The sequence below is a fragment of the Scardinius erythrophthalmus genome (assembly GCF_964197995.2).
Source record: "Scardinius erythrophthalmus genome assembly, chromosome: 12".
Taxonomy (NCBI): Eukaryota; Metazoa; Chordata; class Actinopteri; order Cypriniformes; family Leuciscidae; genus Scardinius; species Scardinius erythrophthalmus.
The window spans coordinates 36,137,952-36,161,865 of NC_138232.1; the positions used below are offsets into that span (position 1 = coordinate 36,137,952).

A 23,914-nucleotide genomic window follows, 5' to 3' on the forward strand; every position below is an offset into this window, starting at 1 on the left:
TATGCAACCGTCTACTACAGTATCGCATCAGGGAGTGCATTGTAGTCTCCCTAAGAAAAAATTTGATTCATTTATTGCTATAGGAGAGGAAGAATTCGCTAAACTCATTAAATCATCTAATCCTACAAAATTAGTCAATTGCAGGCCGATCTCGAATCTACCCTTTCTGTCAAAGATACTAGAAAAGGCAGTATCTTCACAACTATGTTCCTTTTTAGAAAGAAATGATATCTGCAAGGATTTTCAGTCAGGATTTAGACCGTACCATAGTACTGACTACTGAGACAGCTCTCATTAGAGTCACAAATGATTTGCTCTTATCATCCGATCGTGGTTGTATCTCTCTATTGGTGTTACTCGATCTTAGTGCTGCATTTTACACTATTGACCACAACATTCTTTTAAATTGACTTGAAAATAATGTTGGCATTAGTGGAATTGCATTAGCATGGTTTAAATCATACTTATCTGACCGTTATCAGTTTGTAGCAGTAAATGAAGAGATGTCTTATCGATCACAAGTTCAGTATGGCGTACCACAAGGCTCAGTACTAGGACCACTACTGTTCACTCTGTACATGCTACCATTAGGAGATATCATTAGGAAACATGGAATTAGCTTTCACTGTTATGCCGATGATACTCAGCTCTATATTTCTTCACAACCTAACGAAAACTACCAATTCACAAAATTAACGGAATGCATAGCTGATATAAAAAATTGGATGACTAGTAATTTCCTACTACTAAATTCTGAAAAAACAGAGATTCTAATTATTGGACAAAAAACTTCCTCACGTAATAACCTAGAATACTGTCTAACACTTGATGGCTGCTCTGTTAAGTCTTCGTCGTCGGTTAGGAACCTGGATGTGCTCTTTGATACCAATCTTTCATTTGAAAGTCACGTGTCTAGTATCTGTAAAACCGCATTTTTCCATCTTAAAAATATATCTAAATTACGCCATATGCTCTCATTAACAAATGCGAAACAATTAGTTTATGCGTTCATGACCTCAAGGCTAGATTATTGTAATGCTCTACTGGGTGGTTGCCCTGCACGCTTAATAAACAAACTACAGCTGGTCCAAAACGCAGCAGCTCGAGTTCTTACCAGAACCAGGAAGTATGAACATATTAGCCCCATTCTGTCAACACTGCATTGGCTCCCTATTAAACATCGTATAAATTTTTAAATATTGCTGATTACTTACAAAGCACTAAATGGTTTAGCTCCGCAGTACTTGAGCGAGCTCTTAACGCATTATAGTCCTTCACGACTATTGCGATCTCAAAATTCCGGCCAGTTAATAATACCTACAATATCAAAATCACCTGGACCCGATGTCATAGCGGGGTGCTAAAGTGCCAACTAGTTTCTCCTTATGGAGGATCCCTTTACCACTCTACAGATAAAGATTTGTCGGGAAATTCCGGTTCGCGTATCTACCCCGAAGTGATACAATTCTATATCAAAAATGTTAAGGCCAGACAAGTAGTTTTTTTAAGGCTTGGTTTGTAGGGAATTACAAACCTGCGCACATATATTCAAACGCGCCGCATACCAATAGACTGAACTCGTAACACGCATGTGCACACCATCAGCGTTCTCACAGGTTTCGCGTTTAAAGCATCTTTTGCAGCGATTTTTGTGTGAGCATATCAGTGAACACCCCTGACCACTCGGTGAGTTTCAGGTCTTTGTAAACGAAAGTTTAATGCGTTTTATGAAGTATTGTTCCAGTGCACCTATACACCCATTCTAGAGGTTTTGGGGAAAGCGAAATAAACCTAAAATTCTCGGGACAGCAGCATGTGTCCAAATTTTAATCTTAACCGTTCTATTTCATCAGAAACGATCTGTAAACAGGGCTTTAAGTGTAAAATACCGAACTTGTCCTTTAAGTAGCGTTTTCTCTGAGTTCACTGTGTAGCCTGCTCCCTGAATCGTGTGGTTCAATTTTCCACATTTATTGTATGTCATTATGTCAGTATCAATATTTGCTTTCTACCATGCACAAATAAAAATGTCACTGAACTTTTGCTGTGTAATTGTAACAATGAGCACTCAAATACACCAAACCAACAATTACTAAAAACACACACAAAAACTGATTTTGCATGGGCACTTTGCACTAGTTATCTTAATTCCATAATGTCCTTAAACATAACAATATTGCTGGCCATAAACTGATAAATTGTGTGTCCGGTGTGCGATACCTCGAGTAGTCCTAGACGCGACGTGTGGCGCTGCGCTTCTCGTCCGGTGTGCAACCCCCTTCAAACTCAGGAGGGCAGTACACTTGTGTGCCTAAGGGAAGACATTTTTTGACTGGTTAGAAGAAGAATGCATATACACAAGAAGAATGCATTAGGAGTATACGGTGTAACTGGTCACTAAAATTTAAGTCCCAAACTACAGGTTTGAGGCACAATACATACCCCAGAATGTATTATAGGCAGAAGTTTTTAGGAGGTCCCTGGACCCAAAGTCAATTAGTTTGATTTCAAGCGTGTCCAGAACTCCACGCCGACAGCACATGTGGGCGGCCTGCACTACCTGCCACAGGAGAAGTTGTGCTAAGTTCTCACTGAGGATGCCTCCGTGGTGCTGCAGGAAATCAAACAGATCCTCGCAGGGTGAGGTGCGTTCCAAGACCATGGTGTAGAAGCCCATCTGATCCTGCCACTCCAGCAGCTGAACTATCTGTGGAACGCTGGGGCCCTTGTTAGCAAGCATTGTTAGTCAATGATTATTATGAATATAAGATGTTTTAAATCAAAAAATGTGAGGAAAAAAACATGGGCACAGGAGCCTACTTACAATTCTGATATATTCAGTGGTGTCCGTCTTCAAGGCAAATTTCAGTGCCACCTGATCAACAAAACAAAACTTTGCACACGTTAACTGTTACAGTTTTTTCAGAGGTCATATCATTATTCAACAACTCAAGTGCCCTTACGGTCATATTGTTTTCCCTAAATTGTGAACATAATATACATTAAGAATGAACTGGAAAGGATACAATGAGACAAAACAATTGGCTAACTAGATATTGAGAGTAAAATATAAAAACTTAAAGGAGACATATCATGCCTTTCAATCGTTCCTTTTACATATAAATCATACATTTGTGGTCTATATAAAGCGGAACTGCAATGCTTGGGTCTGAATTCCTCATTATTATAGCTCCACAGGCCCCTTTTCTACCCCTTTTCTGATGTGCGTCTGAGAGCAGCTCGTTTTGGTGCGGTCTCTTTAAATACAATTGAGACACTACATACCCCGCCCCCTCTCCAGGTTGCAGAGGTGACACTAGGTTCAACTCCACCCCGTTCGGCCATTTTTGTAGTTGATAGCAGAGATACGATTATCTAGCGTCACAGAAACTTTTTATTCACACGTTATTAACAAAATGTCAACAACAGAAGACTTGTCCATCCAGCCTTACATGTTCGAGCCAGAGTCGGAGCCGAGCGAGATGAAAATGAAGATGACGAACCTGCAGAACAACGTCTTCATATGGATGTATCGCAATGGTGTGCTACTGTATTTACACATGAAACTTTGGTCTTCCGACCTTTTACCACCGTGTCGATTTATTTTTATTAATATGTGCGAGGGAGAGAGAGCAAGACAGCGCCTAGTTTGGAGACGGTGAAGTCTTGTTTACACTTTCGCCTGCGCGCGTGCGACCGGGTCTCTCTGCTCGTTCTTTCAGTTAAACATGCGCCCTGTAATGAAGCGTGTGGGTTACTACCAGGGGCGTAGCCAGAATTTTATTTTTCGGGGGGCCAATCTTAAAATGAGGGGGCAACTAATCTATTTAAATATATAGGCCTATATATATATATATATATATATATATATAGGCTATATATAAATATAGCCTAGGCTGGCGACATAGCTCGGCGATTATTATCTTTAACGTGAAGTAGCCTACGAGGGCGATTATAAAGTGTCAATCATGTCATCTTACTCAGCAAATATATAAAGAGTTTGGTTCCAAAATTAAATATATAGCCTATATATATTTATAGGCCTATATATATATGCTATATATAGGCTATATATATATATATATATATATATATATATATATATATATATATATATATATATATATATATATATATTTAGTTCCCGCAAAAATCTGTATTGTAGGCTATCTGGTCGGTGTTAAAGTCCATTTTTAATTTTTCGTAAAATGCGATATCCGTGCAGTCAGCGCACCATTCCACGCTTTGTAACCCGTAACGGCGGCGCTTTGAAAAAACCCGGCATCCTAGTTTCCCTTCTACTTTGTAATCCACGAAATAATAATAATAATAATAATAATAATAATAATAATAGCCTAATAATAATAATTTTGACGGCACTGGTGACCCTATGGTGGTTTCTGCGGTGGGGGAGAAACGTAGCCTAAAGATCGAAAATCTAATAATTTAGGCTACTTGAGGAGATTAAGAAGATGAGGCACGCGGGAGGAGGACAAAATCTCGACTGTTGCTTGTTCTCACCATAGACTGTAAAAAAATGGTTCTCACACGACAGCATCAAACTTCTGTCACGCTGAAATTTTGACCCCAGGGGATCTTTTGAAAAACTTTCAATTGTTTTACTCAAAGTCAACGAAAAACCACGCAGGACCAAGCCATTTTACAGCTGATCGCTGTAAAAAAAAGTTCAGGAGGTATTTCTTAGGGATGGTGATTTAATGTCGGCTATTTTTAGTCCAGTGCCTGTATAAGATTAGTATTGACCAAGTTCCGAGGCTGTCATATGTGGATCAACTTACTTTGTTGTGTATTTCAACAGTTAAAATATGAAAAATAATTTGTGTATTGATTCAATGGATTAATTGCATTTTGGAAAAAAAAAGTGTCATGAATTTATTGCATTTTGAGGGGAAACTAATCCTTTATTATATTTTAGAATATTTGAAAATCAAATATGGATTTAAATGTTTTTTTTATTATTTTTATAACCTAAATATGCTATGTGAAAGTTTGAAACAAAAAATAGTGGTTTTCATCTTTCCACTCTCTTGGTAAAGAAAACACATTATTACTCAAATTAATCATAATGGATTTAAATGTGTGGTCATCACTGGTTGTGAAGGCGGTTCATCAATTGCAAACAAGTCATTGCCCATTGTGCCGATCTGAGTCGAAGTCTCACCGCTATTCCTGTGATGAAATATACGTTTCTGTCTCCTAGCCGCTTCACTCGCTGTCGTCTTGTAGTAAGCTGAAGCAAACTCAGATGTAGATGGCTTATTTTCTATGAAGGTAAAACAGTAGCAAAACTCGAAAGCTTGCTAATTTGAATGTGAGAACTTGTAAAATTAATATTTGTATTTGTAAGTTGAAATTTATACTTGCAGCTCTGATGTGAAAAGCTGCATCTATCGATTTGCACACACAGACAATACTCAGAACACCTGTGTTTTGAATTCGAAGTTGCAGATTAATAGTTACAAATGTGTAAAGTGTCATTTACATAAACAAAATGACAGGCACAATTGTGTACTACACATTTATCTTTGTGCTTTAGTTCAGTTTCGTTGTACAACCACAAGTCGGCACTCACAACCTCTCATATCTGGCAGTACAACTTCAAATCCTAGCGCTTTGACTTTTGCTACTCTTTTTGCGATATGCCTGTAGCAAAACTCACTCGTGCACTTGTAAATGCAGACTTGAGAGAGCAGAGTCGGGGGCGGGGCTGGGGTCGGAATGAAGTCATTTTATTGGTCGATGCCTCACCAATGAACAACGCCAGCCACAATGAAAACATTTATGCTTATGTATCAGCTATTTTTTAAAACGCTTGGAAAATATTTTTATGAAATATCATTAGTTTTACTGGAATAGTTTTATAGAATATGAACGCAACGCGTTTAATTGAGACAGTGGTATTAAAAGACCAAACTCAGGAAACACCATAAAGCATACAGAAAAAAAATGAGCACAGAATATGAACGCAACGCGTTTAATTGTACGTTTTCCTCGAACCCAAGAAAACACTTAATGAGGCTTAATGGACCAACAGTTATAAAATAAAAATTAAAAACAATAAAAAAACACATAATTTGTTCCTTTATTAATAAAACACAGGCAGCGAGTTTATTTGCACTGAACACACATTTGCTTATATATATGCCAATTCCAATGAAAATGCACCTAAATTATCTGATAAGAATGTAAAATGTATACCTTGAAATGCAATGCAAGTCGCTTTGGAAAAATGTATTGTAAATGTTTTAAATATTCACCCTAGCCTAACTGTTGGACACACAAAAACAAACAAAACATAAATAAATTATATATATACGTACGTACGTGTGTGTGTCTTTTAGCCTACAGTCTATGGTATATATATATACCAGATATGGCAAATATATATGGCATACGTCATATGTTTTACGTCATATTCTGTGCTCATCTGCTTTTCTGTAGTATGCATTATAAGCATTGTGTCTACTGAGTTTGATAATATCGTTTATTTATTTTAATATCAGTCTAATGCATTAAGCCATGTTAGTGTTTCAGTGCACGCGGGTTTCGTGACATCATCGAACTCCCATTTCATTGGCTAGGTGCCAACCAATAAAACGTCTCATTTGACCCCTCCCTTCTCCCGCCCCCCTTTCCCTCTCACCGCCTCTGAGTTTCAAGTGCACAAGTTAGTTTTGCACCTGATATATCGCGAAAAGAGTAGCAAAAGTCAAGGCGCGAAATTTGAAATTGCAGTGACAGATTTGAGAAGTTGCAAGTGCCTATTTGAGGTAGTACCGCGAATGTGAACGTAAGATTAAACGCAAAATATATATTACAAGTTTGTGCCTGTCGTTGTATTTCTGTGAATGGCATTTTACACATTTGTGTCTACTCGTCTGCAGCTTCAGATTCAGAATACAGGTTTGTGACTATTATCTGCGAGTGCAAATTTCAAAATTCAACTTCAGATTTTTATTTTACAGGTTTTCACATTGGGGCTGTGAGTGTAAATGTTCATGTACAAGTACGAATATTTATTGTACAAGTTCTCAAATTCACATTTACATGCTCTCGAGTTTTGCTACTGTTTTACCTTCATAATTTTCTCCTTCTCGCTCATTTTTTCGTGCGTAATATTGCACTTTGCACAACGCTGCCATTCACCGCATGAACTCTCGATAATCTTCACGCGAAGATGACGGCATAGGTTACGCACAACACGTCAAATCAAGTTTGAAAACAGCCGCATTTTACCGCGCAGTATTTTGATTGGTCAATCTATCAATTAGACTAACACATCAACAATTTCTTATTTTTATTATTTTATTTTAAGCAATCAGAAATATGAGGGTGCCGGACATGTAAATGAGGGGGCCTAGGCCCACCCAGGCCCCCTCGTGGCTACGCCACTGGTTACTACATCCAACAACCGAACATTTTAACTTACCCTCTCGTAACTTCTGCATCCTTTAGCTTGGACTACAAAATTGCAGCGAGAAATAAAAATGGCGGATTGCTCGAAGTGTTGGGCCGGAAGCCAATTTCCTTATTTGGCAGTTCCGCTGCAAATACTGTGACGTTATAGTTCAAAAAACGTAATAGAGAATAGAAAAATCGGAACAGGTTGAAAAATATGACCAAAACAGAAGATATCAACGAAGCACCTGAAGAGAATAATTTCAACTTTTCTGTACTTCTAAACACTCCAAATATACAACAAAATGCATTTAAGGGCTAAAAAAGTGGATTTAGCATGATATGTCCCCTTTAAGGCCATCCTTCAAGCGAATCCCTTCGAAGACGGCGCCAAATCCTCCCTCACCGAGCTTACTGCCGATTTCATAGCGGCTCAAAATGTCAACTACAAAAAAAAGAGTTGACAACATAAACAACATTTTTTTTTTTTAATAGTTAAACTTGTACATACAGTCTCCAATGCCATCTCTCTCATGTTCGTCCACCCACCAAGGTAAAATACGGGAGAATCCCGGGAAAAACGGGAGGGTTGACAGGTATGCATGCATTAGTGCTAAATTATATGGCAACAGGAAAATATAGCCCAAACTGTCATCCCGAATTAGCCCTGCTTCTTCGATCGCCAGACAGCCTCCATGTATTTAGTAATATCCGTGTTCTGCCGGGGAAAATGTAATCTTCTGTCACTGCGATCTGAGGCAAGTAGAGGAGTGGATATCCATCCTATCTCTTGTGCTTCAGTCTGAGGGTGATAGTACTTCTTCACTGGCCCCAGACGGGCCCTTTGTATGGCCTGGAGGACAGCAGGGTCTTCCTCTTCCTTTCTGGGGATGATGTTGGGTTTGTCAGTCAAAATGTGCAGTTTCTTGGCGGGGTTGATGTGAAACTCCGTGTAAAGCTCCTGGGTTCTCTGCTCCTTCATAACTGTCTCGAGATGCAGAGCATTCTGCTGAATCATGTCCACGGGCTCTCTGTTTTTACTTTCTGTCATATTGACTAAGGTGTTGCCAAATATTGTTCAGTTGCTAATGTTTGTTGATATGATGATCACCCAATCACTTCCAGCAGCTTCCCTCTTCTCTACCTCTCGCGCGCAACGTTCTAAAGGTGTCACACACGTCTATGACGTCATAAAGCTCACTCACCGCCTGACCCAGAGCCAGTCACGACATGCTTGGTTGTCACGTGATTCGCGTATGCCTCACAGTTCCAGGAAGTGCTTCGGTACGCATTCAAATCGATGGAGTTAGACAGCAGAACTGTGATTATTAGTAGTTTGTAGTCAATAAATGCATTGATTTACATATGTATATATTACACTGACATGTGAATATAGTATGTATACAGCAATGTTGTTTTTAAAAGATAAAAATCTACTAATATTTAATGTTTATTGTTGTCAAATAGCGTTGCCTGCCTTTGTCAACATATTTCTGGCTAATGTTACCTTGGTTAAAATGTTTAATTTTTGTGTTCTTAAACTGGTATGTTATTTAAGGGTATCACGCAATGTTCTCCATGGTTTCACAAGGACAGGAGCATAGGGACAGGAGACTTGCAGGTAACAGGTGATTGTCTTAAAAACTCCATTACAAACAAGTAAAATGTAGAATTTAATTACGTGAAATTTTATTAATCTTAATGTTTACAATGCTTATGCAATAATATATTCAATTTTAAAACAAACATCATTACACACACACACACACACACACACACACACACACACATTATTTCCTAAGTGTCCAAGTGCATTAGTTCCTTTTAACATACAGTAATTTGACAAATTCATGACATACATCACTTTAATCTATAAAACCTATTTAGTTTGAATTCATTTTTAGTACATTTAAATAATACATATTTTACGTTTTGTTATCTTAAACCCCCAAAAATGTCAGGTTGTGCAACTGTCCGCACAAATTAACAGTCTAAAAAACTTTTTAAAATGATGTCTTAAGAATAAGAAATTAAAAACGAAATTCTATAGCATCATTTGAACCTTTCATATAAACAAATTTGATAAATTTCAGTAGTTTTAAAGCTGTTGAGATAATTGAAAAACTTTTGTCCAGCAATTTGCATGTCAGGGTGGCACAACTGCAAACACAGTTCTTTTATTATGGTAATTACAGTATACAAGATAATGCATCGTCCAGAGGAGCCTTAATGATCCTTGTGGCAGAGTGAAACTTTCCATGTCAGGTGAATTTAAACACTTAGAAATGTTTACAACTGAAACTTGTTTAAATTTCAAAAATTCCATTCAAAACGTTAAACTTCCATAGATTATAGATTCAGGGCCCACAACTTAAACGATTTCAAGTATTTAGTTGTTTATTTGTACATAATTTGGGCTTCCATCAGCTCATAAAACCCACGAAAACAGGATTTAAAAAAATTAGAATATTACATGAAATCACACAGTAATTACAGTGATACCATGGCCATTGAACCAGGTTTTGGTTCTTTTGGCAGTGTGGGCAGGTGCAAATCCTGCTGGAAAATGAAGTCAGCATCTCCATAAAGCTTGTCTGCTGAAGGAAGCATGAAGTGCTCTGAAAATGTCCTGGTAGACGGCTGCGTTGAGTGGACAGCACAGTGGACCAACACCAGCCGATGACATGGCTCCCCAAACCAACACAGACTGTGGAAACTTCACACTGGACTTCAGGCATCTTGGATGCCTCTCCATTCTTCCTCCAGACTCTGGGACCTTGGTTTCCAAATGAGATGCAAAATTTGCTCTCATCAGAAAAGAGGACTTTGGTCCACTGTGCTTTATTAAATCCAGAGTCAACGCAGCCGTCTACCAGGACATTTTCAGAGCACTTCATGCTTCCTTCATTTTCCAGCAGGATTTGCACCTGCCCACACTGCCAAAAGAACCAAAACCTGGTTCAATGGCCATGGTATTACTGTGTAATTACTGTGTGATTTCATGTAATATTCAAATTTTCTGGGATTTTGATTTCATGGGTTTCATAAGCTGTAGCCATAATCATCAAAAAACAAATAAAGGCTTGAAATATCTCACTTTGCATGTAATGAGTCTATATAATATATTAGTTTCACCTGTTAAGTTGAATTCTTGAAATAAATCAACTTTTTGATGATATTCTAATTTTATGACCAGCACCATATATATATATATATATATATATATATATATATACTGGCAGATATAAATATAAATATAAATTTATATTTATATTTGCCAGTATCTTTATATCTATATCTATATATCTATATATATCTATATATATATATATCTATATATATACTGGCAGATATGAATATAAATATAGGCTATATCTGGCAGATATATATATATATATATATATATATATATATACACTTTGCAGTAATGTCAAATTAAAAGTTTTAGCCTATATAGAAGCACTTTTCCCGCACCATGTGGAACAATATCTTCAGGGCAAATGGGTAAAACAGAAAGCTACTTGGTTCATGATACAGTCTTTATCCACATGACTGCTCATACTTTGGAAAATCTTTTTCCTTGTTTTTCTGAAGTGCTGTAGTGGTTGAGATGGGAAACCGGGCTCTGACTGACATCATATATATATATACACTTTGCAGTAATGTCAAATTAAAAGTTTTAGCCTATATAGAAGCACTTTTCCCGCTGACTAACATACTGTAACAGACTAACATTATAACATTAACAGTGTTATTTGCTAGCTACAACTATATCTAGAGTCAGACCATCCTCGACTCAGCCAGATGGGGGCGCTGTTGTCAAGGAAACAACAGCGCCCCCATCTGGCTGAGTCGAGGATGGTCTGACTCTAGATATAGTTGTAGCTAGCAAATAACACTGTTATATTTTGTTACCCGATGAATTGGCCAAATAATAGACAATGAGATTGAAAAAAAAAAAAAAAAAAATCAGAAATCTGGACACCTTACACTTTAGCATGGCATGAAATTAGTTTATGTGAAGACTGTAAAAAAATAACAGCATATGCGCCGAAAGACGGATGGTCGCAGGGAGATGACGTAAGGTCGCCGTAGAAACCAAACAGGCTCTGGTCCGTCGTGTTGCTTTGCCTGTGCAGAACGATATTCGTAATTCGACATGCACTTTTATCGTCCTTATATTTGAAGCCTTATATTTTCCGAGCCAGTGATGATCGCAATGGTTCTATCAGGAGACGAAATAAACCCAGAACTTAAGAGTCTGGTCGCCAACACCAGAGAAAAACCTGAAAACAAGTTTAACGATGTGCTTTCTGCATTAAAAGGTAAAGCCCTGTCCTTTCCAATGTTTATCACTGTATACTTTCGTTTAGTAAAATTAAAGTTTTTTGCAGCTCACCCAAAATTGTGACAATTTGACAAATAAGTTACTCTTTAAAAGTGCCAAATGTAATCTGTTATTATGAGCTCATAACACTGCATGTTTAGTAATTCTAGACTAATTATAAATATGTTGTTTAAATGAGTTTTAGATGAAGTAACGTTACATGTTACATGTCAGCTATCCTAGAACACAAGCATGTATCTCCTATGAGCTTAAACAGCTTTCACATTCACAGATCTTCTGGACAGAAAGTCTTCAGGAGATCAGAGGGATCTGGAGGCGTGTAAACAGAGGCTTTACTCTGATGGTGTGCTGCAGTACTGCTCATCTTCACTGACATTCAGTCCAGTCAAGATCCAAGGGGGCTATGCAGTCCTCACACAGATGGCAGACCTCCTCAGGTACTCAAATTAAAGATGATTTGTTTTAAATACACAGTGAATACTGCTTTCATTCGCAGCCTCACAGAGTTTTAACGCAAGTTTTCGTCCGTCCAGCACATGCTGTGTGGGTCTGGGTGATTTCAGACACATGGAGGCGTTCAGTCATGAATTTCTGCCATCGGCCGTGGAAAGTCTTCTTTCTCTTGCAGACCGTCTAATGAACAGAGCTTTGCGGGTAAGATATTACAGTCTTCTGAATCACATAGAATTGGGTTTTAAAACGGGGGTCCAGGGACTTCCAGAGGCCACAAGGGGTCTGTGGAAATCTTTCAAGAAAAAAAGTGTAAAAATGTAATATATAAGTATAAAATAAATATAATATAATAATAATAATTTGTTACATTTGTACAGTGCTTTTCTGGGTATTACTATTTTCTGGGCATTACTATTTTCTGGGCAGCTATTTACATATGTAAGGGGGGAATCTCCTCCTCCACCACCAATGAAAATAGATAAAAATAATTATATAACAAATATTAGGTTAAAATAAAAAAATATATATTAATAAATGAATATGTATATGTATATTATTATATATATTTTTACAGTATTACATTACACAATATCTTTTTACAGTATAAGATTAGGCCTTTACTGCCTTTTAAATTTTAGGATGGGAGTCCCTCGCATTAGAATGATCATATATGGGGGTCTGTGACATCTAAAAGATTGAAAACATCTGACATAGAGAACAAAGTAACAGGGTTTGGGTTATTTCATGTACAGTCAGCTGGTTAATAATGCAAAATAAACCCTTTTTAAGTAGTTCTATCAACTCTGACTTTTATTTTAATTGGTGGAGGAGACTGCATATAGCAACCAGATTTCATTTCTCTCTACAACAGGACAAGGCACATAATGAGCTGATTCGTCTGTTTAGAAGAGTCTTTGATTCCATTGGCTGGCTCCTCAGGGCTCACGGACATCTCATTCATCATGGTAAACAACGTCTATAAATTTAGCAGCGTTTGACCATCACAAGATGTTTAGAGATGATGAACTGAAATGAAACTGTTGTTTTCCCTTTGCAGTTTTGAGATCTAAACATTATGAAAGTGTCCAGATCTGTGAAGACGATGACGTCTCCATTGTTACCGTCACCATGTGGAACAATATCTTCAGGGCAAATGGGTAAAACAGAAAGCTACTTGGTTCATGATACAGTCTTTATCCACATGACTGCTCATACTTTGGAAAATCTTTTCCCTTGTTTTTCTGAAGTGCTGTAGTGGTTGAGATGGGAAACCGGGCTCTGACTGACATCATGGATGATCTTGTGTATAAAATGTCCAGTAGCTCGAATCCTGTGATTGGCAGAGCAGCTGTAAAGACTCTTGTTCTGATTATGGACCACAGCAGCTCAACACATCAGCTCATTCACAGACGATACAGAGGTACAGTCGACTCAGATCTCAGAACGTCTTTGAGCTTTAAGGCCCGTTAATATCAAAGACAATAACTATAACAATAAAGATATAGTTAAAAAGAAAATCATTCTAGAGTCCACACTACAACTATAAGAATAAACTAGAGTGCAACAGTTGGGTCCCATAAGTACACAGTCTTGTAGTTTTTTTTCAACGCCGCTAAAAAAAGTGGGCAGTCACTGTTGCACTCTATAACGGCACAGAGGAATAATATAATTGGAATAGCTTTCACAGGAATTTTTTTCTAGCTGATGATTGATAAAAACATTGAGAGCCAATCAGAATCCATCCTGCTGTAAAGTGCTCGAGCATTTAAAGCAGCAGACGACAGAACTGCAGGGCATGCTTATAATGAACAGGACATTGTCATCGTTATAGTTATTGTTCTTGGTGTAAATGAGCCTTTAGTCTCTGAGTATGTTTCCTTTGTTTTGTCCTGCAGGTTTGGCTGATTTAGCTGTAAAGGACTGGCGTGGTAAAGGCTTTGACTCTGCTCTGGATCAGCTTATTGATCACCTGCGGTCAGACGTCTCATGGAGAGACACTAAGGTCAGCAGCCACCAGCATAAATCATCTGATAAATACCTTAATGGAGACAACTTACTCTTTTTATTTATACCTTTTTTCTTTCTTTCTTTTTTTTTATCCCCTTTTGTACTTGGTGTCGGATATGTGCACGTTGTTTATCTCTCCCTAATTGTTCAGTTTGTTTTACTTTTTTGTAAAAAAAAAAAAAAAAAAACGAAAAGAAAAGTGGATAATGTTTGGACATGTCCAACCACAATACAATGATCCAATCAATTCCCAATGGACAAAATCAAGTCTCCCCCTACTTGTTCGAGAAGCTGCTTCACTCATTTATACGTTACAATAGGCAAGAAAAGCCTATTACAACTTCTGTTTCATGCCTACTTTAAGGTGTCTTGCATCAAAACTCATAATATAGTTTTACGTGATCATTTTATGCCGTCTCTCTGACCCCTTTGAATTAAACTGGCTGTTTTTTATACTGTACCTTTAATACTTCTATCTATCAATGATCTTTGTTTTATTTGTCTAACCTCTTTTCTGTAGAAATGACAACATTGATCGATACCATGAGGATTTCTGCATCATAGTTAATGATGAACTGTAGAGGAAGTTTTCTCATATTCTCATTCATTATGTAATTCTTCACTCTGCATTATATTGAGGAGTCATCTGAGGAGTGTGTGAGAGCAGCTTGTATTATCCAGGCAGCCTGGAAAGCCCATCAGACAAGAAAAAGACTGAGGAAACTCCCCAGAGCGGTCAGCACAATACAACGCAGCTTCAGGTAAGGAAATAATACAGTAAAGTCCCTCTGAATAAAGGAGCTGAACACAACAACTATGCAATAAAGCAAAGGAAGAGGTTATTTGCAATAAGCTAATGCAACCTGACTTGGGGACGGATTTACTAACAGCTTGCGCCAGAGCAAACCCTCTCTTGGTGTTAAAGAACAACAGTGAGGATTTACTAAAGACATGCAGTGAAATATGAGCATTATTTTTGCCTTTATTTTTGCGGCTGACCTTATTGCATTTGTAGGAGTTTCCCTTTCATATGCAAAATTTATGGGAGGAGATTAGGGCTGCAAGATTAATCGCAATTAACACGAAATCACGCTTAAACCATTTTGGCTTAGTGCGATTATTTTTTTTATGCGCAGCTTGTCAGTGAAGCACGGCTCTGTGATCAGTAGTAAATGCTGCTCCATCTGAAAGCATGTTTGAGTCAATTATAACTTGCATTTGAAAAAGCAACATGCGCCAAACATCTTTCCCAACATGAGAAGCATTTATGAACCTCTTGTCCAACAAAAGACAACATTTAATAACATGTTTTTACTCCAAACTCACTTCATAACGTCAGCGGAGTGTTTGAAAGTATCCTTCTGTGAGATGATGTGGCACAGAATAAGGCACACAACATATTATTTCATAGTATTCTATACAGTGATAAAGGATATGTCGATTAGCATTGAAGTATTGAATATACTTTATTATCATGAAAATACCAGAGAAGGCTTGAAGAACTCAGATAAACTATATATTGTAGTACTGTAGTTTATTAGTCATGTTTAATCACTCAAAGCGTTTCAATCTTCTGTTTATTCAGCTACAGCAATAGCATGATGCTCATAGGGATTTCCCGGAACGATGTGCTTTATCATACTTCTGACGGGCATATTTGGAGTTTCTGTGCGAGAGCGCCCTCTGGCTTTCAGATGGAGCCGCATTTACTACTGAGAACAGAGCCGTGCTTCACTGACAAACTGCGCAGAAAAGAATCCCAGCCTTTGCTGAAACGCGTGCGGTTTAGTTTGAAATAATCTTGCCGCCCTAGAGCAGATTATTTAAATGAATCATGCAAGGTGATTTACTAAGTTTTGCGCCAGTCAATTTACTGGTATTTGTGCCATTGTTTATAAAAAAAGCATGTCTTAAACCAGATGCTAATTTGCGTTGGTCATTATGAAAATGATCCGGCTCCGTCTGTGTTCTCTAGTTTGCGCGTCGTCAGTAGATCATGCGATTGTTTTGGGAATTACGCTCTCACGCTAATTTTCCCTGCTTAGTAAACCTGGCCCCTTACTCTCCACACCACTCCTCCTGTTATCAGATAGGTTTCTTTTGTAATTTTCTCTGGTTCAACCAGACATTAGTTAGTGTAAATAGCCTCTGCCGACAAGGCAGGCTATTTGCGCTTGGTGTAAAATTAGACACTCCTTAAAGGAAATTCCAGTTTAGTGACACTATGGTTAATTGAGATTTATGTATGTGCTTTAGGGAAAAGCGCAGACAGCGACAGGAACACGTCGAAAGTCAACGCACAGAAGAGGAATTACGTCATCAAGTGTGTCTGCGTAGACAGAGAGCCATGAGACAGTTCCGCCAACACCAACTTCATCTGATGGAGATACTACCAGCCGGTAACAACACAAAATTAAACATATTCAATGAGTAAAATTAGAATGAGTATGATAACCATTGTTGTGTGTATCAGGCTCACGCACACGTGAGAATAATATAGAACAATGATTAAACTGATTGGAACTACCTACGCATTACACGGTTTGAGCGCATATATTTCAGCCAATTAGAATCACGTATTCTGACAGACCATGGTATAAAGCTAAAATAAAATGTACATATTAGATGAAAAATGTAAACTAAACAAAAATGAGAAATGATGCCCTGGCAACTAACTGAAATAAGTATAAATTGAAGCACTAAAATTACTACCTGGAAATAATGAAAAAATAAAACTGAATTAAAAATAAATTACACCTAAAATAGTAACATTTAATTCAAACTAATAAAAATGACAAAAGCAAAATTAAGACGAAAACTATAATAGTATATAAATAATACTAAAACAACTAATTTGTGTATTGAGTCTAAGGTTGTGTCTGCGTGTAATCAGCATTATCTGTCAATTTCATGAGGTCTTTAATTGCTATGCTTATGCACCTCTCTCAGCCCAGCTGGAGAAATACCTGGGAGAGCTGGAGAACAAGGCAGCCGTGCGGATTCAGAGTGTGTGGAGAGGACACCGAGAGAGACGCAACTTCCAGCAGCGCAGATACACTCTCAGACAGCACAGAGCTGCTGTCACTCTACAGAGAGCCGTGAGTGCACAGAGACACTGAATAAACCTTTTACAGTGTTATTTTAGTATCATTGAGATAATATCATAGTTTTATTAAAATGTTTTTTTTATTAGGCAAGAGTAGAAAATGATAAGCAACAAATAATTTCATGTCATTTTTTATATCATCTGGACTTAAGTAAATCATATCCAAAAGAATTTTTGAAAAATGTTATGTATTTTGGATTTTATGAGTTGTGACTCCCAGATCACATTATAAATGTAACTGCCATTGCATGTTTAAAATAATTCTATCCTATACTTCAACTCATATAATGTTGACATTATATATATATATCATATATCATTGTACATTATATATCATTGGAAAGCTTACAAACTCAAGATTCAGCCTGTGAAAATCGTTTTGAAATCGGACCTTGCGTTACCATAAAAATGGTCAGGCTGACTAATTGATCGCAGAAAACTTGAAGCAAATCATGTGACCAGCATACTCAAGACAGACAGGCTGTATCAGTTTAACCTGTAAATGTTATAATTTGTAAAAAATAAAAATAAAATCTCAGAATACAAAGATTGTTACAAAAATGAATACAAAGTGAATCCCTTTTTTATACCCAAAAGTGGCAATGTGACTCAGGTGTAACATATATTTCAAAAAGTGGTAAATAACAACATGAACGACATTTTTATAAATGTTCTTTTTCAGCACCTTAAGACAATGTTCATAATTAATGTTAGCAGTGTTAGTATTATTTTTTTCAAAAGAAAAGTAAGTTTAATATGTATTTACTTGTCTCAAAATCTGACCTGCACCACTGGCAGCCATGTTGGATTTAGGTAAGGCTGACTAATTAATCACAATTTTTTTTAAACAAATCATGTGACCAGCATACTCAAGACAGACCAGGCTGTGATAAATGATAAAAGGATTTGATGAAAAAATAATTCTTCCGCCCCAAAAAAGACGACAAAAACTGTTACACCCAGATCACATTGCCAGTTTTAGGGTTAAATTATTTCAATTTTAAAGTTTTAGTAATTTAGTTGTGTGTTTTTGTCAATCTATACATGTCTAAATAGTTTTACATTTTTATTTCAGTTTTAGTTGTTTTGGTACATTAAGTTAAACTAAATGAAAATGAGACTACTATCTATCTAATGTAACTATCTGATTTGAGTTTTTTTATTTTATTCCAATTAAGGTTTATTTAATTTCAAGTAAAGGTTCTAGTTAACTATAATAATCCTGGACACTTATATGAAAATAATCTTAAAATAATCTTACTCACTCGTCATTTATCATATACACTACTTTTGAACAGTAGTATTGTGTGTATTAAAACATTAAAGTGGTTGAGTGTTTTTTTTCCCCTGATAATCTTGATCATTTATGAGCCCATGGTCTTTTTGTCAGATTCTGCGGTTTTTAAAACGTCGTAAAGCACAACGGACTATTCTCATGCCATTGAAAGGACCCAAAGGACTGACTGACAGTAGAAGAACAGAGCTCAGGCAACAGATACAGGAGCACATCTCTCTACATCCTGTAAGTCACTGTGAAGAAATTAAATCTGATGTTAAATGTCTTTGGAATTTAAAGATTCAATTAAAAAAACACAGGCTTTTCAGGTTAAGTTATTCATCTTATCAATGCTGATGGTTTTTCTGTTGTGCAGTCATCTGTGATGTCAGCAGGGGACAGTGTGGATCTCCATCAGAGAGCTCAGAGTCTCCTCCACCAGCATCTGCTCAGCAGAGCATCTGATCGGGCACAGGAGCAGCACAGACAGGCTCTACTTGTGCAGATCAACACAGACTTGGAGCTTTTATTAAGTACGTACCTAAATCAAAGGCTGATCTGCTGAAATTAAGTATGACATCATGAAGTCTGCAAAGCATAAGGCCTGTGTGATTGCGAATTTGAAAGCAAAACTGAAAAGCGAGAAAAACTATTAAAGAATGACCAAAACACAAAAAGGTCTCAATTTTTAGTTGTGAACGCCCCCTAAAACCACTCATTTGTTTTTGATTTTAGATGCGCCGTCCTTGAAGGACGCCAAAGCGGATGATGCTAGTCTGTTCCTGAGCCGTTCCTGCCCTGTGGCCACACGTGCCCGTCAGTCCCACAATGCCTTGATGCAGAGCATGCGTCTCCCATGGTGGAGGATGCTGGGTGAGGAGTTCTCCAGTCCAGAGGAGCCTCCCAGGAAAGACTGTGACATGGACATTGAGTCACTGTATCTAGGTGGCAACTAAAAGATGATGAACTCAGACTTTATTTGCAGTATATCTTTCATATCAGTATATTTGAAAGAATGGTAGTTTGAACAGGTTTCATAGCACACTAGGGCTTCCAATATGATTACATGTATTTTAAAAATACAATGCGGTAACAGGACAAATACAGTGAAGCTGGAATCCTTTAGCTACATAATTACAAAAACAGAATTGTTCATATTTAAAATGTTTCTTGTTAAAGGGATAGTTCACCCAAAACTGAATATTCTGTCATTATTTACTCCGCCTCATGTTGGTCCAAACCTGTATGACTGACTTTTGTTAAAAAAAAAAGATAATTTAAACAAAGTTGGTAACCAAACAGTTTGTTACCAATGACTTCCAAAAGAGACATTTCTCAAAATTTGGAATGATATGAGGGTGAGTAAATTTTCATTTGTAGGTGAACAATCTCTTTAAGGAACAGCAGAATAATACAAGCACTGTCTTGTACACAAGTTCGTATAAAAAAAAAAAAAAAAACATCTCGGGTACATAGTACACTAGCAGTCAGGTTACTACTGACTACTGTAGTCACGATTTTTCTCATAAGTGCTTTTTTTTTTAGGTCTTTGGGGTTTAGATATCAGCTGGCTACTAAATAGTTTTTTTGTTTGTTTTATATTTTCATCCTTTTTAAAAGCCTTAATGTACACTATGTAACTTTTTTGTTCAAAATTTTGTCAATACATCATCAATCCTTCTTCCAAAACGTGTTTTTGTCTTTGGTAAGCCTGTTGTAGGTGTTTATATTTTTTGTGGGAAATTCTGTACATGCGTCACTCGCCCGTGCGTGTCTTATATCTGGTAAATAGAGGAAAGTTGCTCCGGCTACTTTGACGTGTGTATGGTGTGGGAGTGGCAGAGGTTAGTTGTCACAACAAGCAAGAAAGGTTGACACGGAGCCGCTAAATCTTGAACCTCCGGGGAATCTCGCGTAAGAAAAAAAAAAAAAAAAGCCGAACAGAGCTTGTAATAAAATGAGAAACAACATTGGCTATTCAGAGATGGCAAGAACTGAGGGATTTGAAATGTAAAAGCGACGTGGAGATGGTGTTCGTACTACTCAACAGGTGAGTATGGTATTTTATTGAACAGATAAATTGCCATATGTTGCTCTCTAACAGTTCATTTTTAAGCATTCTTTATTGTGAAGGGTCAATTCTTTATGGGTTGTTGCTGTGCTGGAATTTATTTTCAAGGAAGTACCGCGTCTATTAATGGGTAAAGCTACAGTAACGTCTTCAGCTCGTCAGCTTGAGATCCTTTCCATCCAAACTGGTTATATCTCTTAAGCCCAGCAGTGAATGTTTATGAGCAGTAAGTAACCATATTCCGCTGCACAATCACGCACAACCAAAACAATGCATGCGTTTTTTGTTGTTTAGCCGTTAGAGGGCCAAAAGTTACATAGTGTACCTTCAGAATAAGATTTGCCATTACAAGCCATAAACAAGGTCTAATATGAAAGTCAGTGTTGGAAAATAAAAATATTTAAGAAAAAAAATGTCTTGGTCATTTCTGAAGCTACTTAGACACTGTGTATGTGCCTTTATGAGGGGTGTGTGTGTGTGAGAGAGAGAGTCTATTGCATACCCATAGTGGTCTAAACTCATGCCAAGGCCCCATTCACTGGACAGCCGTCATTATTTTTTACACTCGTGTGAAAACAACAGAGTGGTCCACTCCACCGGCACAATTAAAATAACATTTTCAAGAGTGGAAAAATATGATGGGGGAATAATTTCCTTCTCTTTATGCAAACTATGGGTAATTGAGGCCTGCTTTTGGAGGAAGCGGAACTGTGTGTGTAGTGGTGTGAAATCTGTGAATGCAACTGTAATGTGTTTGTGTTCCTGCCTGTGAAAGAGTGAATGCAATGAATGTGTGTGTGTGAGGGGAAAAAAAGAGATAGTAAATGAACGTGTTTGCATGTGTGTGCTCAATCGGAGGTTAAAAAAAAAAAAAAAGTCCACAGAGTGAAAGCACTGTGCCTGCCAAAAACTGCCTTGTTCCACATGCCAAAGTGTTTTAATTGATTAACTAGAGTAACCATTTATGCTGGGGCCTAATTGTCGAGTTTCTACCTCAGTTGTAGTTGTATTAAGCTCTCTGTATGAGTCACTCCAGTCAGATGTTCTGTGTTCAGATAACAACTTTGAACTTTTGACCAGACTGTTGTGCAATTAGACTGTGAAGAGAAATAAAATATAGAGATTTGGGGTCAGTAAGATTTCTTTTTTAATTATTAAATCTCAGCAATGACGTAATTTGTAATGTTAAAAAAGATGTCCATTTCAAATAATTGCTGTTCTTTTGAACTTTCTATTAATCAAAGAATTCTGGAAAAAATATATATTCGGGTTTCAAAGAAAATATTAAGCCAAACCACCATTTTCAACACTGATAATAATACCAAATGTTTCTTGAGCAGCAAATCAGCATATTAGAATGATTTCTGAAGGATCATGTGACACTGAAGACTGGAGTAATGATGCTGGAAATTCAGCTTTGCCATCAAGAATAAATTATATTTTAAAATATTTATTATATTGGTGTTTTTGATCAAACAAATGCAGCTAATGAGCATAAGAGACTTCTTTCAAAAACATTAAAAAAATAAAAATCACACCGACCCCAAACTTGTACATTTCCAGTTAAGCAGTTATATGACAGATGGTTTTATCCAAACGTATGCGTTCCCTGGGAATTGAACGCATGACATTGGTGTTATTAGATGATCACTGACTTGATGACAACATTCACACTAAAGCTTTGCTCAGATCTATTGTATTGACTCGCAACATACCAAATTACGATATTATGACATAAGACTGTCAAGCACAAATACTGAAAGCACAAAAAGTTCCTCCTTTTCTGTTATAATAGATGGGCATCATTTGGGACAGGGCAATAGAGTGCAACAGTTGGGTTCCGGAAGTAGAAACATTCATTTTCTCCATAGGAAAATAGATTTTTAATGCTAACTTATAAGCCTAAGATTTGTTAATCGATGATAATTGCTTTCAGCCTGCTTTATTTCAACTTATTTTTAAAATAGTTGTGTTTAACAGTGGAATTTGTGGTGAAAAACTAAAGGCTGGGTGGTATAATGATAATGTGGCGATGGTATATCATTAGAGATTTTGCTATAGAGTGTATCGTGGTATGTAAATATTTTTAAGCGTAGCACAGCACTATTGACATTTTAGAGTGATGAAATGCATAAATGGACAATAGAGCTTGATGTTAAAAAGAGTTAAGGGCGTGGAAAACTGCCTCTCTCAGAAGGCGATCGAAAATTTGGGACATCCTTAATGTTATAAAGACTTATTAAGGGCAATAAGCTGTGAAAAAGAAGTCAATGCGGTGTACGAGCTGACACACAGCGTAATCGTGTGCACACTCAGCATGCGATCGCCAATTCAGTTCTCTTTCACGTCTTATTGCACTTGAATCGTCAAATACACACAAAATTATGTCAAAATGCCCAACGTGTGGGGTATTCATGTAAACGCAGTCGGTATTTACTCAAAAAGTTGGGTGAAAACTTGATGTGTATCAGTATAATGGATACGTGCGTTCAGTCTTAAAGTGACAGCAGCCTAATATTCCCGCTGCTCTGTGTATCATTAATGTTAATCAAACAACAAAAGACAAATAGAAAATAATTTACTGCTGCTAGATAACTTTTGTAGCTTTAATAAGAATAAATTAATACATACAGTGAAGACTATGCAGTTTTTTATTTTTACATTTGGTTCACAATTTCTGTACTATGTCTAACTACATATTAAATAAACCTATCTGCCTGAAAAATTTTAATTCATATTTTTGTTATTGTATTTGTCCTATTGTTAGTGATTTGCTTCTTATGTTTAATAACAAAAATAAAAAAGATAAAAACATCTATATCATGATATCATTATTGTAAAAATTATTTACAATAATTTCTCATATCATAAAGATTTGTCATATCGCCCACCCCTATTACCCATGATGCTGTACATAAAATTCCACCAATCAGAGTCACAAGCAAAACGTGCCAAAATAGCGAGCTCCGCCCACTCCCACCAAGCACTGCGAATGACAATCGAGTCAAATAATTTTTTTTAAATGAGTATTGAGTAAATGAGTAATTTTATATTTCTCCATCGTTTTTTAATTCAATTATGCTGTTCGCAATGCTTAATGGTATTGTAGTTCTTTCCCTCAATAAATCCGTTAAGTACATAGTGTTTTTTTCATATTTTTGTCAGATTTTCAAATAATATTTGCTTAAAATCAAGGTTTGTAATATTATGATTCACCTCATAGCTAGTAAGCTT

At 36.9% G+C, this 23,914-nt stretch overlaps 2 protein-coding genes and 1 long non-coding RNA gene across 4 annotated transcripts; 1 reads left to right on the forward strand and 2 right to left on the reverse strand.

Annotated features, from left to right (window-relative positions):
• Nucleotides 1-2,217: 2,217 nt before the first annotated feature.
• On the reverse strand, nt 2,218-3,741 carry LOC308699400. The gene is made up of 3 exons (XR_014031183.1): nt 2,825-3,741; nt 2,443-2,725; nt 2,218-2,311 (listed from the first exon to the last, which is right to left on the reverse strand). It is a non-coding gene; the product is annotated as an uncharacterized lncRNA (long non-coding RNA).
• Nucleotides 3,742-8,080: 4,339 nt separating this feature from the next.
• On the reverse strand, nt 8,081-8,470 carry LOC308699632 (cilia- and flagella-associated protein 144-like; the record flags this gene model as incomplete). The annotated part of the gene is made up of 1 exon (XM_081380528.1): nt 8,081-8,470. One exon carries the CDS (start codon nt 8,468-8,470, stop codon nt 8,081-8,083), a length of 390 nt encoding a protein of 129 aa, XP_081236654.1.
• A 3,008-nt stretch (nt 8,471-11,478) lies between these two features.
• On the forward strand, nt 11,479-20,525 carry iqcb1 (IQ motif containing B1). 2 transcript variants are annotated; one of them, XM_081380571.1, is made up of 13 exons: nt 11,479-11,744; nt 12,039-12,204; nt 12,301-12,421; nt 13,092-13,185; nt 13,278-13,377; nt 13,468-13,640; nt 14,116-14,222; nt 14,867-14,988; nt 16,484-16,626; nt 17,177-17,325; nt 18,724-18,855; nt 18,986-19,142; nt 19,345-20,525. In XM_081380571.1, the coding sequence occupies exons 1-13, from the start codon at nt 11,630-11,632 to the stop codon at nt 19,563-19,565; spliced, it is 1,800 nt and encodes a 599-aa protein (XP_081236697.1). In that variant the 5' UTR covers nt 11,479-11,629; the 3' UTR covers nt 19,566-20,525. The 2 variants fall into 2 exon arrangements, with proteins under 2 accessions (XP_081236697.1, XP_081236698.1); XM_081380572.1 differs by having other exon boundaries at nt 11,489-11,744; nt 14,870-14,988.
• Nucleotides 20,526-23,914: the final 3,389 nt, after the last annotated feature.